Below are 17,866 nucleotides of genomic sequence, written 5' to 3' on the forward strand. Positions count from 1 at the left end.
ATTTGGATAATCACTTTGGCAGCCTAATACCGGTCTTTGAAAAGTTAAACGGCGCTGCGCAGTAGAGGTGAAAACTGTTTTTTTTCCTTTTCTTTTTTAAAAAATGTAATTAATTTGTTTGTTTTCCCCAGCTTCATTAAGGAGCAGACGACGCGTGTCTGCGCCGCGTCCCCACTCGGCCTCATAACTCTAAAGTGGGGTGTTGGGTGGGGGTGCATGAGAACACAGCAAACCGGCAAACTACTGTGCTTCCAAAAAAAAAAAGAAGAAAGCTTTAATATCGCTCTCGGAGCGCTCCTGCCTGTGTCCAGGTGATGGAGCGTGCAGCGTTGGAATGCAGCAAGCAGCCCCTCTGGAAGGGAAGGAAAAAAGTACAGCAGTGGTGGTTGGAGCAGGGGGTGGGGGGTGGGGGTGGGGTGGTGGGGGGGGGGGGAGGGTTGAGCAGACAGACAGGCATTAACTTCCCTCGCAGCCCAGTCCCTCTCCAGACTGTTGATACCCCCAGATACCAGCAGCAGACTCTGTTTTACATTCACCTCCATCTGCAGAGGGAGAGGAGGTGGGGGGGGGGGGGCCGCGCAGACTCTCAGCCATATCAGATTTCTCACTTTTTCTATCCGCCTCGCTCCCACAAACTTTCTCTCTCATGGCCCCTCCTCTGTGTCTTGCCTCTCCCCTTCGCACTCCTTCTCACTTTTTCCCTGCCACTTCCTCTCTCGCTCTCTCGCTCTCTCGCTCTCTCTCACTCGCTCGCTCGCGCTCTCTCTATCTCCTCCCTTCCCTTTTTCTCCCGCCTCTCGCTGCCTGTGATCCTTCTCCCAGGCTCTGCCGAGACTTCCTCTCCTCGGCAGCACCGTTCTCTTTCAACTCCGCCATCTGAAGTTCATATGTAAACACGGGGGCCGGTGTAAACAGGCCGTTCCGGCCCGGGCAGCCCCTCCGCGGACCCCGGCCACGATATTTGTGGGGGTTTTTCTCGCAATCTGGTAGAATCGGTCAGTCTCCAGGCGTTGCGTCGCCCTGACTCCTTCGCCGCTCAGGAAGTGATTGCGTTGCACTCAAAGTGTCTCTCGTTTGTCTTGGCGCCAAACAAAAATCACACTCGCAGGGTTTTAAGGGTCCAATCAAGGAGGCCTTGAGGCAGCAAATGGCCTTTTTTCCATTTCGGCCACATAAATCCCGCGCCGTGCACTTCTTCCGCCACGCTCCAGACTCATTCGCATTGTGTATTCAGATCTTTGCAGATGCTCCCGAGTCGTGCCCCCTTTCACCTGCTGCCCCAGTGTCTTCCTCTGCTCCCACGAGGCAGTCCAAGAAGCAGAGTCGGCAGAATCGGCCCCTGGCTGTCTACAATCCACAAGCCCTAGACATTCAGAATGGTAAGCGCATGTGTGCGTGTGTGCGTGCACCTGCCAACTTTCTACACTTTAGTTGTGGTAAGTCTGCACTTTTAGATGATGTGCCGTTAGCTCATATGAACGAAGCGGAGACGCTGCAGCAATAGGGTTTTTCTATAGAAATCCAGGGTGGTTTCCAGGGTGTAAGTAAGACTGTAACTTTACCATCATAGAAAAGAAAAGAAACATTTGTAGCCCGACAGTGCAGATGGTTATTTATTGTGTTAGGCTGTTTCACATCAATTCAAAATGAAATAACAGAAAACGCTCTTTCCATCCACGGTACTTTGTAGAACAGGGGCGGGCAGTTACATTTTTGAATGTAAGCAGTTGCAGTTGGCAGCGCTCAAATTATTTTTTGGTAGGTACGTTTAGTCGCATCAGATTTCCGCTCAGCTCCGAATTCAACTCGATCACTGTCAGGTTACGTGTCAAACGCTCAAATAACATCTCATTAAAAGCAGAGTCCAGCTTGCGCGAAGCCAGGATGAATAAATATTGTTAATACATTGACAGAGCAGTACTGTTGTCAGCACTAATCCCATTTAATCTATTTAAAATTAAAGATTTGGATGGAGGTTTTGTTTTGCTTTGTCCTCAGCTAGAATAAAGCAGAAACACAGCGAAGGAAACTCTGACATCGATAGCTTCTTTTGTTTCCACGTCTGTTTGTCGCTTGTTTCTCCCCAGCTAAGCTCTGACACACTCTCAAGGTCCAACTATAAAACCTAAAAACTTCTCTGCTTCTTCTCAGGAGTCTGTTACAGCAGAGCCGCATTAAAAGAACAGAGAGAGAGAGAGGGAGAGTTGGCCTTTTAGTCTTTCCTGTTTTGACAGCCAATTGATTCATAAATTCCCCTGTTGACGCGGCGTTTGCACATGTGTTGATAAATTATTCATCTGTTTTATCAGCCGCGCTATCATATCCGTGCTATCAGCCCCCGAATAGACCTCGTCTTTTTTCCTTTGCTTCTCCTCCTCCTCCTCCGCCGGTGTCTTCAGTGGGCGACGCCTCCAGCCTGGCCACGGACGAGACGTCGATGGGCAGCAACGAGTCCGTGTCGTCGCAGTCGTCGTCGGCCTCGGCTTCGGAGACGCCCACCGAGAGGAGCGACCACGTCCCGCTGAGCAAGAGTCTGAGCTCCGGCAGCAACTCCAAGTGAGTGACTCCACCGGGCTGCCGTCCCCCATTCCATACGTCTTTGCATCGAGATTAAAAAAGGCAACGCTGGCCTGCGCGGAGCGGTTGGAGCCCTGCGGGCAGTCCGGGATATTTTACCAACAGTACAACATGAATCCAGCAAAAACATTACACATTAAGCATACTGGGGCAAAAGACAATTTTAGTGTTTCTTTTTTTCTTAAATCTGTTCTTTACGCCAGTGGTGCAACTTCATACAATCATGCAAAAAAAAAAAAAAAGCGAGAAAACATCTTATTTAGTCAGCCCTGTGTTTCCAGCCTTCTGCTAAAGAAATAAAAAAAAACTCATACAGGAGATTTGTCTGCCCTTGGTGACATCACAAAGGGCTGTATGCACACACCCCCACTTTCTGCAGAGTTGACTGACACATATTTTGACACAGGCACTTGTGCATAATGACTAAGTGAGTTTTCTGGGACTTTTCAAGAGTTCCAGCGGGCTGCTGGAGGGGCGGCGGCGGCGCTGACGGCCGTGCGTTTGATCCACTCGGGTGTTTGGGCGGATGGTTTGTGTCAGTCACATAAACGCCGTGCATACCGCAGCCGCTTCACTGAATAATACATAAGTTAATCAAAACCGAAAAACAATGACGAATCTCGAGTGAAATTTTTGTGCCCACGTCTATAATTATGCTATTAGTCAAATATACGCTGCCTGTCTTTTGTCTCTCGCTCCGTCCGTCCGTCCGTCCGTCTGGATGGAAAGCACTTCAGAGACTGGAGCTTGCTCACTCGCTCGCACGCTCTCTCTCTCTCTCTCTCTCTCTCTTTCTCTCTCTCTTTCTCTCCCCCCTCCTCTTTTCTCCCTCGCCCGCTCTTCTGAGTCCTTGGCCCTTTTTTTCTTTTCTTTTTTTTTTTTTTGTTGTTTCCAGCTTGTGGCTCGTCTTGAATGTTGATGCGGGAGATGAATTATTGGGTTACGCTGCAGATGTTAGACTCTCCGCTGTGTCATGTCTACACATTCACCTTGAAGTCGACTTCTTCTTTTTTTTCTTTTTCTTTTTACCCCCCCAACCCTCCCTCCATCCGCTGTCCCTTCGTCCTTCTTTCCCTCAGCTAAAGTGAGCTGTTGGGAAAAAAAGAAAAGAAAAAAAAGCCAAAGTCTGTGTCCCAGCTCAGCAGAAGGCAGTCGGCACTCCTTTGTCACTCTGACCTCTGCAGTTGCTAGCATGTACAGGCATGAGGCTCTATCGGTGCAGACGAGGCAGTATATTACTTATGTAACCAACTCCGTTCCCTCTTTGTTTGTTTTTCCCTCCCTGTGGGTGTTTTTTTTTTTTTTTTTTTTTTTTTCCGTCCTTTCTCACATATGTGGCCTCATGTTGGAAAGACGGAAGGAGGAACCGCTAGGGGGGTGGAAGGAGGGGAGGGCATCATAAATCTCCACTCTTATTTGTCGGGCGGACAGGTGGCCGAGCGTTGGCCGTGTAAATCGTATTGACATTGGGGAGATATTCATCTTGTTTACCCTTATAGCCACAGCCGCCGTCCCTTTATGAAGACTTGTGCCATATGTCACAGGGTGTCGCCCTGGCGCTGTCCCCTCATAAATTGTGGCGCGCGACATGGCGGAGATCTGTTAGCGCAGCGCCTCTCCGGCCCCCGGAACCCGGCGTCCTGCTGTGGTCCGAGCCAAAGAGAGCAGCAGCAGTGACGGCGGCAGTACTAGTAGCCATTCTGCAGTGAAAACTCTCCCGTATTCTGAATGCACTGTGGCTATTTTGTGCCTCATTTCTTCGCATATCGCGCCGTGATTTATCACTTCTGTCGTTTTCTGCTGATTTTTTCCCCTCATTTCTCCACCTTCCCCCTGAATACTGTAGTTTTTCTCTCCTCCTCTTGCGGCAGCTCCTCCGCCCCGAGTCGTGCCCAAGGACTCGGGACGGAGATCCCGCCTCTCGCTGGCCGCCTCTCCTCCTCCTCCTCCGCTTCGGCCTCACCGCTTGGCGTTGCTAGACAGCTGTGAATCATAAAATGGTGGATCAGAGGTTATTTCCTGCCCACCCAAACCGGCGGTGGCCGGGCAGCCGTCCGTGGCTGTAGGTTTTATCCCGCTTTCTTCTCCAAATGCTACCAAATCCCACCGCTGCCCTTCCTGCCCGAATGCAGAAAGCAAAGTTGAAAGCCCCGCACATCCCTTTGCGTTAGTTCCCTCGCCAGGATCAACGAGCCCCGGATGCTGCAGGGAAAAATTCCTGCGGTAATACGAAACAGCAGTTCCCTTCTGTTGATTGTCTTTTTCTTTTTTTCTTCTTCCTTTTTTCGGTGCCGTTTCTAACCCCGCACTTTTTGATAATGTGATAATAATGATAGAATAATAGTTGAAAGAAAGGGCTTCTCTCATCAGTCGGCTGGACACATGCACTCAGTTTGCGCGCTTGGCTTCGTAATGGTCCACACCTACGTGAAAATGGCCTGAGTGAACAGACACGAGTGCTCATAAATATCATTTTATATTGAATTATTTTTGGTGCAGGGGAATCAAAATTTTAAAATCTCTCTCTCTGGCTCTGGCTGCGTGATTTGACGCTATAAAAAAAATACAGGGTTTTCAGAAAAAGTGAAGCTAAGACAACAAAACAGAAGACGTTTTCATTCTATTTAGAAATGATTCCAACAAGCGGCCCACATGACACAGGACATGTAGGTTAAAGTTCATCATTTTGGGGAAAAAAATGTTTTGGGGTTTTTTTTTCGGCAGCGGATGACCATATTTGAAATCCTTGTCTGCATCTGTTCGCCTGTCTGTTTTGAAGTAAATCGTCTCTGCGTTCCAATATTTTAAATAAATTTAAATGAATTTAAATGTATTAATGAATTTATGAATTTGGTCCCAGCTGTCTTGAAGCCTACCCCCTTCAGACAGCTGGGGCAGGTTGCAGCAGTGCAGGTTAAGCATAGAGTAAGGATGGATGGATAAATGTTTCACAGATAATCCAAACTGTATAAAAACTTAAATGTGAAAATTGATTGTGAAAATTGTTTTTTGAAATGGATTTTCTTTGATTGGATATTGGATTAAATGAATTGTATCTTTTGTTAAATAAAAAATGCTTTTAACTAAACAAGTAACCTGTATAAAATATCATTTATTCAAAAATGCAGTAAATAAAAAGTAGTTTTACACTAAAAACAAAAAAACAGCCCTCAGCATCTTCTTGAACAAGCACACAGTTTGCAGAATTTAACCTTCATTTCCTTTTCATTTTTGAAATATCAACCTCAAGTGCTCTCATCAGCCGGTATCAATGGCAGAAATCAGCCTGATGAAGCGGTGGACCGGTTAATCAGTCTTGCAGTCTTTCCACTCTGCATATTCTGTCACAACACAACACGGGGAAGGAAAAAGTCAGCGGGATGACGAGCACCGGCTCTTTACGTGTAAACCAGCTGGGACGCCGGGTTTCTGGGAGACACAGCCTGGTGTGTCTGTTCCAGCTGGGAAACCGTGGGGGGAGAGCGCCAGGTTCATGCCTCTTGCTGAAACACGGCGGCTTTGAGACGTCGCCGCTCAGCTTCTTCTTCTCGGCCATCCGAGCATGAGGCGCTGATTCCCCGGGTGAGATGAAATGACATGTCAAGGAAGCCTCTGCCTGGCGGAGACATCGTTAAGAGGTTGACTGTGTAATATTTGGAGATTTTGATAAAGAAACAGCAACATCAAGTGGTTACATTTCGGATTGCAGCGTCTTTCACTCTCCCGCCCCCTCCTGAGTTTGCCGGTGAACTACGTTGGCCAGCGCACCCAAACCCGGATAGCTAGTCCACCTTCTTCTTCATTGGTTTATTTGAAGACGCAAACAGAAACCCTAACGCACTGTCAGGTGGGCTGGATTGTTAACACCATAGAGATGTGCAAGATGGCAGCTAACTGGGAGCAGGACCCTTGCTATATGTATATTGTTATACATATAAGAACCGTTCAAAGGGTGGGAAAACCAAATGACTTTTCTGGTACTGGAATTACACACTTTTTAAAAAAAAAAAAAATGTGTGTATGAGCATTAGGCTTTTACCAATAAAAAAAAAATCATAAATCAAGACAAATATTACACACTGGACCTTTTAAGAGTCGGTGTTCTGATGGCAAGTTATTGAGGTTGATGCAGATTACCAGTAATGAATAACATGCAACATGGAGTCAAAGGATTATAGCAAGTCTGTCAATACCTCAAAGTTAGATTTTGGACTTTATTTTCTCTTGGTTTTTTTTTTCCACATTTGGGTATAATGACAGTTTTTCCAGTGTTAAACTTCATCCCCACCGTCATGTTTGCGCTCACAAAATTCCCTAATTTTCAAAATGTTGCACGCTTAAATATACATGTATCGACACTGCGTGGAGACGGATTTCCGATGCGAGCCTCACACAGTGTATTTTCACATGAGTACCCATTTACTGTATTTAATCATGTTTACAGAAGCGGCTTAGCTAGGCCCTGCGATGGGTGAAAAAACAACAGATGAGCAATTCAAAGCGCAATGCTATTTTCGTTGAGGAGAAACGGCAAATGATTTCCCTCGGTTTGGCTTAGCAATAATTGTGAAAAGCAATTTTGGGATGAATCCATTTACCTCTGGTACATTTAACAAGTTTCTAGGGCAGCCATGTGGCAGCCACCCCTCTCCCCAACCCCCCGACCCCCCTTCACTCAGCTAAAAAAAAAAAGGCCCTCGCAGATTCGTATCATCCATCTCTGGCTAAACGAACCATTCACTGTGAGCTTTTTACAAAAAAATTCCCACCTTTCTTGTCTTTTTTTGATTGACACACCTGCGAGGTGCCTCCTCCTCTCATCAGCTCCTGCTTCTCTTGGCTGTAGCCCAGGCGGAGGACAGTGGGAAGCTGGGACCGGGGTTAACAAGTGGATGTGCTGCAGTGCAGCGCGTGCGAATCAGCTGATCACAACAGTGGCCCCCATCCTCCCGCAGAAGCTATAAATCACAAGCGGTCCCGAGACCTGACCGGGCCCTGCTGGGGATGGAGGGACGGAGCTCACGTGGAACCGAGAGCGTGAGCGCCTCACTGTGTTCTTCACCTTCACCTGCGGTCCACCTGGTCCCTCACCCCCTCCACCTACACTCCCCACTTCCATCCTCCTCCTCCGCAGCGGCTAATGTAGCCACCATTCAAAATATCCCCTCCCCTTCCCAGCTGCTCCTTTAATTGCCTTTATTACTGTCTCTATGGGAGCGGCAGCTAGGAGCAATTTGCTCATTATGTGCTGTATTAGCGGCGGCCCTGGGGCAGGCATGGAACACAGAGGGATGCCTGGCTCGGCCTCAGGCTCTCCTCTGCTTTTGCTCTGCCTTCACAGGGACCCCCACCCGCCCGCCTGATGGAGGCAGGGCCAGCACAACACTTGGTTCACTCCCCCACCCACCACCACCACCAACACCAGCCAGTGTCGAGCAGCTGTGATTGCAGGCTTGAGCCCTTCGCATTTGGTTCCACGTGTTCTAAAATGAATAATATTGCCAAAGGCAGTGGTTTTGTTTATTTATTCTATATATATTTTTGTATTGGGATGGTTCACTAATGTATCATGTATGAGATTGAAGTGCTTCACTCAAATGATGAACGTCTGTTCATTCAACAGCTGATTTTCCTTTTCTTTTTTACATCGTCAATAACATTCTATCTATTAATATTAGCACCAGTAGGAATTACTGCCTCAGATCATCAATAAACAGACCTGATGAGGAAATCGTGACATAATTATTGCAAAAGTCTTATTACAATGAGAGGAGTTCTCCATAAAATTTGCACAGAACAACATTGCAGGTCAGGGGTCGGTATTATATTTCGTATTTCATATTGCCGTAGTTTTTTTTTTTTTTTGTCTTTCCTTAAAAAAAAAATCCCACCAGAAAAACGTTGCGTGTTTGCACACGTGTCCTTGCTGCAATCTCTTGTTTTTTCAACCTGGTGCTCAGTGGAAGCCTGTGATGGCCGTAATGATAAAGATCAGCAAGACCAGCTTGATTGTCATTAAAAAATATATATATATGACCAACAAAAGCAAAGATTAAATTATAATATAAATCATTTATATTCAATTGCATAGAGTGACTGTTGAACTTTTTCAGGCGCTTATTCCATGGACACTTTCCAGTTTGAACAGGTACACACACGCCAACTCCCGTCTTCAAATTATCACGTTTCAGCCAAACCCTCTCCCACCAATCTGTTTCCCGTATGCACCAAGAACGAAGGGTCCGGATCACCCGCCACGCTGACTGCACAAAGTGTAGAATCGAAGACATTGTTTTGTTGTAGCCCTCCAACAGCACACGGCGTTGTCTGCCTCACCATATCACCAAATGGTGATTAAAAAAAAGAAGAAAAATATCACAAATATACACAGCGTGTTACTGGCGATTTTTATGAAAGTAAAGAAAACATGATAGCCGATAGGAAGACAGTTGCTAGATATTTTACTCGGGTGACTCATTTGCGTACATTATATTTCCTCTTTCTGGAATGTCATTAGTATGTAGCGCTCATTTACAAGAGTATATTTGCTGTGGTAGATGTGGGCTTCGGCAGTAAAATTGGCAGTAATAGTTGTGTGTGTTTGTAAATAACTGACAAATCGGCTGACATTGGCAAAGCACAAACTCGTTAAATTGAAGACCAGTACGGACATTATCGCGCTCTAGTTGTAACCGGAAATTACCACGCTGGAAAGACTCATATCGCCCCCTAGTGTGGAGGAAGTGGACGCGTTCCCGTTAATAATTCAATTTTCTCAGCTACATGGAAACCGGGACAAGGAGAGAAGTCCGATTAGATGAGAAAACCGAATTGTGAGCTTAGTCCAATTAAACTCTGCATGTAAACGTTGTCGGCGAATACACTCTAACACAGCATAATGGAGCGACAAACACACAGTCAACAGAACCCACACTGTGCAGCTAAATGCACTTTTACTTTTCATGCAGATCTGGTTTGTAAAAGACGTCAACTGACACGCCCCCCCGCAACCTCTCGCCCTCTCCCTGCGTCCTGTATCCTCTGATGTGATTCTGACCTTTAAACAGGCCCGACTCAGCAGACCAAAAGGTGAACGGCACACGTGCATTAAAGCATAATGGATGCATTATGCAATTCAACGGAACAATTCTTGGCCCTATGCTTTGTAACCTTCGCCTTCGCTGTCTCAACTGAGCACTTCTGCATTGTTTTTTTTTTTTCTCTCCCTCCCTCCGGTTATTGCGAACTCGCGGGCTGCTGCTTTGCAGGTTGATGATAAACATGCTGGAGATCCGCTGTTGATGTAAAATTAGGAAAGTAGCGCAGTGGCCCTTTGTCGGTATAGACGCACAGCTTTGCGACTGTGCTAATTTTTGGATGTGCGCTACGGTGGAGAAAATTAAAAACACAACCGCAACACTGTGCAGTGTTGGCTACTTTAGGCTAAATGGCTTTGGAGTGCGTAGCACGGCAAGGCGTAAGTTATCAACACACACACTCACACTCACTACAATCAAAAACTACAACGTATGAAGACTTTCCAGAATGTTCCTCTCTAGTCGTCAGGCTAATATTTAGTTTGGACTATTTACTGTATCAAAAATAAAGACCCTGGTGTCAGGTAGATGACACTTAATCTGAATAACCTGAATAACACCCATATGTATTGTGATACACATGTTTGGGTTGGAAGTAGTTTTCTACCAAAATGCTCAGTTTGGTATTTATACCCGATGATTAAGCCTGATGACTGGCACACCTTTGAATCTGTGGGGACTTGAGTCTTGGTTTTCTTTTCTGTTTTGTTTTTTTCCTATGCAGGACGCCCTCTGCTGTTTCCTGGTCCAATCCTGAGACACCATTGGACACCCACCCTGCCGCCGCTACAGCTGCTTCTGAGAGGGAAAATCCAGAGGAAAGGTGAGCCGTGGTTCTCCGTGATTCAGATTCTCTGCCTTCTTTCCTCTTGCAAGAGTTTTCTTGGTGCATTTTGATGTAGCTCCTGAGATAACGGATATTTTGTTCTGTTTCGTTTCGCTTCTCATTGAAGCTCGCTAGTTTTCGGTGCACCTGAATTGTTACGTAGTCCGTGATGCCTTTTCGACCTAGTAGAGCATTTTATCTAGAGCAGCACATGGTCTTAAGGTTGTCGTCATCGCCTTAGTTTAGAGAAGGGGCCACCAACCTTTTTGGACCTGAGAGCTACTTCATAGCTACTGAGTTGTATGAAGGGCAACCAGTTTGCCACACTCTTCTGAAATAACACTTTCTCTCAGTTAGCCTTTACTTATATTTTATCATTAATGATACTGATTTATGTGAAGGCACTGATCATTTTAATTAGTTCTCACAATAATTATCAACAATGACTTAGCAAGGTTGGATAAAATGACATTTTAGACGCAGCTCACTGAGTTGTGCTATTTTTAGGTAGCCCCCAACCCCTCGAGGGTTGGGGGCTACCTGGCGCCCGCTGGCACCGTGTTGGTGACCCCTGGTTTAGAGTCACCGGGTCTCCGGGTCTCCATTCCAACTCAGTCCCAAACAAGCTGTATCCCCAAAATGGAAATGAAACAAGAGTCACATGCAGTGGTTGCCAGCGCAGTGCCTGAGTGGCTCAATACCAGGGATTTCTGGCTGCTGACGGTTAACAGATTTCACAAAACTGGGGATCTGAAACTTCAGCGTGACCCACTGAACCCTTGACGACTTATGCAATATAATAGAACCTCTTGAGGCGCCGGCTGCATCGGGCCCGAGGGGGCCTCCCCCGCTAATAAATGCATCATATGACAAGGAAATGTAAAAGGGGATTTTCCCGGTGTGAGAGTATGAAATACCGCATCACCCGAGCATACAAACACTCTCTTTCTTTCTTGCAAACCTACGGAAGAAGATGAGATGTTATGCGTTAAAGTCAATGATGTTGCACCTCGTGACCGACTTGCCACAGTGAGACTTGCAGCACTTGTCACCCGGTGGAGTGTTAAAGCATGTGTGCTGCAGAAATTTCATTTCATTCTTGCCCCTTATTGTTTTTGCACCACTGTAGTCACTCGCTTGCACGTCTACTGGTTGCTCGTGTCAGTGTGCACGTTCAGTCAACTCGCACTTGTCGCTGACGCTGGCACCCCCCACCCCCTGCTTTGAATACTGTCGACTTTTAAGGCGACCTAATGCGACCTGAGCGTGACATTTAGCAGAAGGCGGCAATCTTCCCCCCTTTCTGTCACACTCCCTCAATCTCAACCAACCGGATGGCCCGCTCACAATTTGCCTTTGAAATTCACGTTTTGCGGCGCTTCTTTGCCAATGAATGATGATTTTGCTTTTTTGCTTTCAGAGACCCACAGAGGCAATCGCAGACAACTCGGTCATTCTATGTTTTTTTTGTTTTTTTTTCTTTCCCCGTGAATACAAATCTTTATGTTTTCAAACGCGGTTCAGCCAGAATGCATTCTTGCAAAATTCTAAATTCAAGAACTCAGCCAAACATCGTTGTATTGACAAGTCTGCGACCGCGACATTTTTTATTTATTTATTTTTTTGCTTTGCATTTCCTCTTTCTCCTTTCTCATCCTCCATTGTTACTGCTCTGCAGAAAGAGTATGAAATATTTATCAGGGCATCGTGTGTAGAAGGCACAACTTCTACATGGTAATGTTGCTGGCATCCCCGATAACACTTTGCAGCGGTGAGCAAAACAACCCTTCTTTGGGAAGCCTCTTTTTTTTTTAGTGTTTCCCAGAAACGCTGTTGCATAGAAATGCATCTTTTTGTTTACCAACCTTTTGCCAGGCAATGAATATGGTTTCTTTGAGTGCAGCCCCTGGACATCAAACTGATTTCAATTGGGCCCCACCAAACTCTCAAATGTGGGTTTTGTGAGCACGGCTGCACGCGGGAGAGCCGTTTTCTTTTCTCTGCCTCTGCTTATGTGGGAACCTACTTTAAGAATCCCCCCGACGCTTTTTAATTACCTCACCGTCGATGGTTGTCTGCCTGCTTTTTTAACGGTACAAAGCAGGCTACAAACGGTGCCGCGTCTCAGTGCGTGTTTGTTTTGACTTGTTCTCACGTCTATCTAGACCAGGCGTGGGCAAACTATGGCCCCGGGGGCCATATGTGGTCTGTTCAGCTTTTTAATCTGGCCCGCTGAACTTGAAGAATATTAATAGGAAGTAATTTATAAAATATATGTATTTCATCCCTTTTTCAGTGATTTAAGACTAATTTCAGTACAGAATACTAAATACCGTGAGGGCTTCAAAGACACACATTTTGTTGCAATGCTTTTGTTCTTTTTCAATAGATATTAAAGCACGTTTTCTAATATCCCAGGATATATTTGCTTGTCCTATGAGTTGGCTCACCAAAACACTCCATCCATCTGCTCCTGCTCCGGCCCCCTCTGTCAAATCTTAACACCCATTGTGGCCCCACCAGTCAAAAGGTTTGCCCAGCCCTGGTCTAGACTGCAGATAGGGCAACAGTGCACCGCGTGCCGGGCTCCTCCATTGGTCCCCTTCCAGCCCGGCCCATTTGCGCTGTTTCAGGCATAGCGAGTGAGTGAGCAGGCAGGCAAGGCAGGCAGGCCCGGGGCCCAGATTGAACTAAGCGGTAATCCTCCCCAAAGCTCCGCCAGCTCACTGATTGCCTTCATTTTTCAGTGTCACCAGCAGGAAAGCCAAGGCTATGTTCCCATGTGAGGCCGAGCACGACTCTGAGCTCTCCTTCCAGGCCGGCGCAATATTCAATGCCGGTAAGTGTTATCTCCTACACCAGTCGCTCACTCAGAACCAGCCCTGGTATATTGGATTTGGACGAGGACCCTGAACAGTCGATCCGATCTTCAGTTGAACGCGGAGATGTGACGAGGGGCGCTTGAACGCGGAGAGGGAGGCGGGGGAGGGGCGGGAGTGGGGGTGAGGTGGGGGGGCGCCGACAGATTTCCCCCTGCAGTGAGTCTGCGAGAGGCTCGGCGGAGCTTTAATCACTCTCCGAGGAAATGAGGATTTAGCACTTCCTATTTGTCCGAGCCTCTCAGACTGTAGAGACAATATAGAATTTACAGAGGGAGCGAACACGCCGATTCTCTGATAATAAAAAAAAAAATGCTTTGCTGCTCATGGCAGGATTGGTTGTACAGTAGTTTCATGCTGCATTGAGGTAGAAAGTCAAAGGTGTGCTCTGTCCATCAGGTTGAGTTTTTCTCGGTATTGTTTCTACGTTTGTATATTTTATACATTTCTCATGTTTTCCATTCCGTGTTTTACGGGAAGTGCATATTATTTAAGCCATCAGCATTTTGGTATCGGGTATTAGATGACAGTATATTTCAAGGCATGGCTAAAAACTGGAGTGAAGTCAGATTAAGAACAGGAAGAAACAAAATCTAATTGCATCAAAACTTAAAGAAAAATGGATCTTTACCATTTTTATTTCCTGAGCCGCGCTTCCAAACTCGAAGCTTTAGTTCCAGCACGATGTGTTCTTACTTTCTTTCTGATGTCCTCGGACTTCCTCGGGCTTCAAAGGTATTGATTCACAGTTCCTATAAATCTTACATGATGAGTTTTTTTGGTAAATACAGAACTACCGCATCTTTAAGACCTTTGACATGTTGCATATTTTGCCGCTCACTATTCAAATACTTTTAAATGTATTTTTTGCAAATGCGCGAAATGCCAAGAGGTCCTCGTGCCCTCTGTATAGAGCTTGGCATTAATGAAAATCAGCCTATGTTGATTTTTCCTAAACCTTAAAATAAAAATTTAAAATGTTCCATGTCCTCCTTCTCCACACAGCTGCAGTCTAACAGAAACAGGATATAGATTCCCAAACACTGGCTGAAGAGATTTTATTTAGTTTTTTTTCCACAAGTTTAGAATAACGACCCTGTAACCATTTAAAATTGACCATAATCACTTGACCATAATTCAAATGCAATGTACCAGATTATAATCTCGTCGTAACGTCAAAATCACGCGTGATTAGACGTGAAGAGCGTGCATGAAAAAAGTCAAGACGTATGAGCCCTTCCGGACAAATTCACACCTCCTCTCGGCGTGAACTCGAGAAGATACGGTCGGCGTATCCCAGTGAAAAAGGAGTAAACGACGTGTCGAATTAGTTTCCTCCCACTTGTGCCTTTCGACGCTCATGCCGACGGTTTCACCTCGGCAGCTGCTGCCGTCTCCCAAACACCCTCCAACATTTTAAACCGGCTCACTTTGCGGGCTAATCAGGAATCCTGGGAGGATTTGCCAAACGTTTGGCTCTCCGACACATCTGTCGTACGGTTTGTTTAAAAAAAAATAATAAAATGCTCTTGAGATTAAGCGGTGAAATTTTGGGGAAAATTGCCCTCTGGAGAAAAAGAAAAAAAAAGTGGCAGGGGATGTACAGTACAGATAAAATGCGTTCATCCGTCTCACACGTCTTCCTCCTCCTCCTCCTCCTCCTGGTCCTCCTCCGCCTCTCCTGCAGTGACTCCGTCCAGGGAGCCGGGCTGGCTGGAGGGCGAGCTGGGCGGGAAGAGGGGCCTCATCCCAGAGAACTACGTGGAGATGCTGTAGCCGCCGCTGCCACTGACACGGCGGACGACGGAAATATTTATTGACTGGCGCTGACACACACAGAGAGAGTCCTCGACCCGCACGGACGTTCACGGCAGAGACAGAGCGTCACCGACGGACTGAACTCACACCTGCGGAAACCTTCGTACTCTTCTGGCTGCCGGGGGGAGAGACCCGGCTTGCATGTGCATTTCATTGCATTTCCGTTTGACTTTTGCTTTTAGGACCCACCAGGAATTTGAGAATCGGTTTGCACTTATATTATGAATTTTCTGCTGTATGATAAAAATATGCTGCACAACCCCCTTTTTCCGATTCAGGTTACTTTGGCAGCAAACGAGCGTCTCACCCCGCAACCCCCCGCCACCACCACCTCATCTTCGCACCCCCACGTTCCCCACTACCCCCACCACCACCACCAAGTATACATGGTATCCATGAGCTCCAGAGTACAAAAATACAAGTCAATTCAACTTTTTATTGTTATCATATATATACATTTTTTTTTCTTTTTTTTGCACCAAACGCAGCAGCTCAAGACTCAACGGTTTGTTTTTAGCTTTCTGGGTATTGGAGACGCCGCGCCGGCTGTGCCTTAAACGCTGCGACACATAGTGCGGATGTGTGTGTGGGGATGTGTGAGAATGTCGCTGCCGCAGCTGCCGTCGGGAGAGTCGAGAGCAGGCACCTCACTGTAGTGATGCCGTCGCATTTAATTGGCACGCATGACTTTTTTTTGATTTGGGACTTTACGCACTCTTTTGGTTTGGTGTTGCTCTTGGTGCACACTCCTTCACGGCGACACGCCTCTTGGATGTCTCCCGGACCTCACGTGTCCGACAGTCAGCAAGAGGTACAATCTGACAGGACATCCGAGGGTTCTCTTGTCCAAGTATCTCTTTTGTTTGTTTGTTTTTTTGTTTCAGATTTGTATATTCAACGTTGTTCAGTTTTCCCTCTGAGCAGAGAAACACTCCGACAAAATGTAACACAAACAGTTATTACTTAATCGTTCTTTTTGTTCTTGGTAAGCTGTCCAAGTTTTCCCTTTTCAGTAATTCCACAAAATGCAGTATTCCAGTTTTGCAAATGTTCAATGTGTGTTCAGATTGATGTAGCTGCCAAGTATGTTTTACACATCTCCGTTAGGTAATGGGAAAGCTTTTTATTTGTTTTTTCTTTTTTTTTAGCATGCAAACATGTTCCATTACGATTCATCCCGCAGCTGTCCGCTGGGACATTTTAATTTTTCTGAGAGCTTCAGCCCGGCACGCTGTGTTTTTAAATGCAGTAATTTAAGACATTGATTTATGGCATTTGTAAAGGGCCTTGACTTCTCCTTTTTATATCTCTGAGCATCCTCTTGATCAATGCTAGGCAAATAAAAACTGTTTTGTTCTTTATTGTATCATGTGTTCTTGTCATGAAATAAATGTGATAAATGATCATCCAGAAGTTGTCCAACGGAAGTCCAGAATTATTATTCTTATTCTTCTGCCGAACTCAACTGGGAAAAGGAACCTTTTGAGTTTGCATCAGAAATTCTAACATACTGCAAAGCATAGCAAAATATAATCAAACACCATAATGACAAATTTCTCCTGACTCACCTGTTCCTTCTGTGAGCAGGCCCACAGTTTCCCTCACATAAAAAAATGTTTGGAGTGAACTCTGCTGCCAGTGCTGTTAACACCCCTCATACCTCCTCCCTGTGTGGACCTGCAGCAGGCCAGCTGACTGAAAGCTGCTCCCAAAATAACTTTTTTTCCAAAGTAAAACTGAAAAAAAAAGAAGAAAAAACGTGGTCATCCAAAAGCCAGTCTGCCTCCCTTATCTGAAGCCTCCCGCATGGTCACTCTTGGACTGTGTCTGTGTAATTAACGCACAAAGCGGCCTCCAGACCTGGTGCTTTAGCTTCAGTTACATAATTATCGTCAGTCTGAGGCTAGCAGCAGTAAATGGGCTGGACGGCTGTTTGGGAATACAAGCGCACACACGCACCCACTCGGTCCAGTTTGAAAATAGCCGAGGTCAGGAGCTGCGGTTTTTGTGTGTGACACATATGTGCTGCAGCTCCCCGAAGCCACGTTGGACGTCGTTGATTGCATAATTAAATGAGGCAGAACTAATGTGATTGGCAAAATATTCCCCAGCCCTCGCCCATGTCATCACCCAGAGCCCCCCCCCCATCACCGTCTGTCACAGTCCTGCTGAACCACAGAGACGTCTCCTCTGCCCGCCTCCCCCTCTGCCCACTGTCTCCTCCTGCTTCCCTTTTCTACTGACCGGGGTCAGGGTCAGACTCCTGATAGTAATATTTGATCAATTCGGTTAACAACAGCGCCCAATTTATTTTTTTTAACCCTGGCTCCCACTGTGGCCTCCAAATCAGGAGTTGTGTAGTTCAGCTCATTGGGGTCAACTACTGCAGGGGTTCCTAAATGTACCTCCTGGTGGAAAAAAATAGGGTTAGCAACCCCATCTCTACCCTTAGGGTTAGGTAGAGGTCAGGGTTGTGGTTGGGACTAGGTTTAGCATTGGGGCTAGAGGTAGGGTTAGGATTGGGATTAGGATTGGGATTATGGCTCGGGTTGCGGTTAAATTTAGGTGTAGGGTTGGTGTTGGGGATCTGGTTAGGTTTAGGGTTGGGTTTAACCCTAAATCTAAAAAATGGCATTATTGTTGTCATTTCAAGTGAAATAGGACTGTTG

The 17,866-nt window shown here is 46.2% G+C and overlaps 1 protein-coding gene across 1 annotated transcript in view; it reads left to right on the forward strand.

Moving 5' to 3' along the window:
* arhgap10 (Rho GTPase activating protein 10) overlaps positions 1 to 16,610 on the forward strand; it is a 46,241-nt gene extending 29,631 nt beyond the window's left edge. The window contains exons 19-23 of the mRNA XM_076033069.1: positions 1,235 to 1,379; positions 2,400 to 2,556; positions 10,399 to 10,497; positions 13,248 to 13,339; positions 15,067 to 16,610. Coding sequence (XP_075889184.1) covers positions 1,235 to 1,379; positions 2,400 to 2,556; positions 10,399 to 10,497; positions 13,248 to 13,339; positions 15,067 to 15,155 — 582 coding nt within the window. The 3' untranslated portion in view covers positions 15,156 to 16,610. The remainder of the gene's footprint in view (positions 1 to 1,234; positions 1,380 to 2,399; positions 2,557 to 10,398; positions 10,498 to 13,247; positions 13,340 to 15,066) is intronic.
* The last annotated feature ends 1,256 nt before the right edge of the window (positions 16,611 to 17,866 follow it).

Source organism: Nelusetta ayraudi, unplaced genomic scaffold, assembly GCF_046127955.1.
Source record: "Nelusetta ayraudi isolate G7.1 ecotype Tasmania unplaced genomic scaffold, CSIRO-AGI_Nayr_v1 ptg000004l, whole genome shotgun sequence".
In the NCBI taxonomy this organism is placed as follows: domain Eukaryota; kingdom Metazoa; phylum Chordata; class Actinopteri; order Tetraodontiformes; family Monacanthidae; genus Nelusetta; species Nelusetta ayraudi.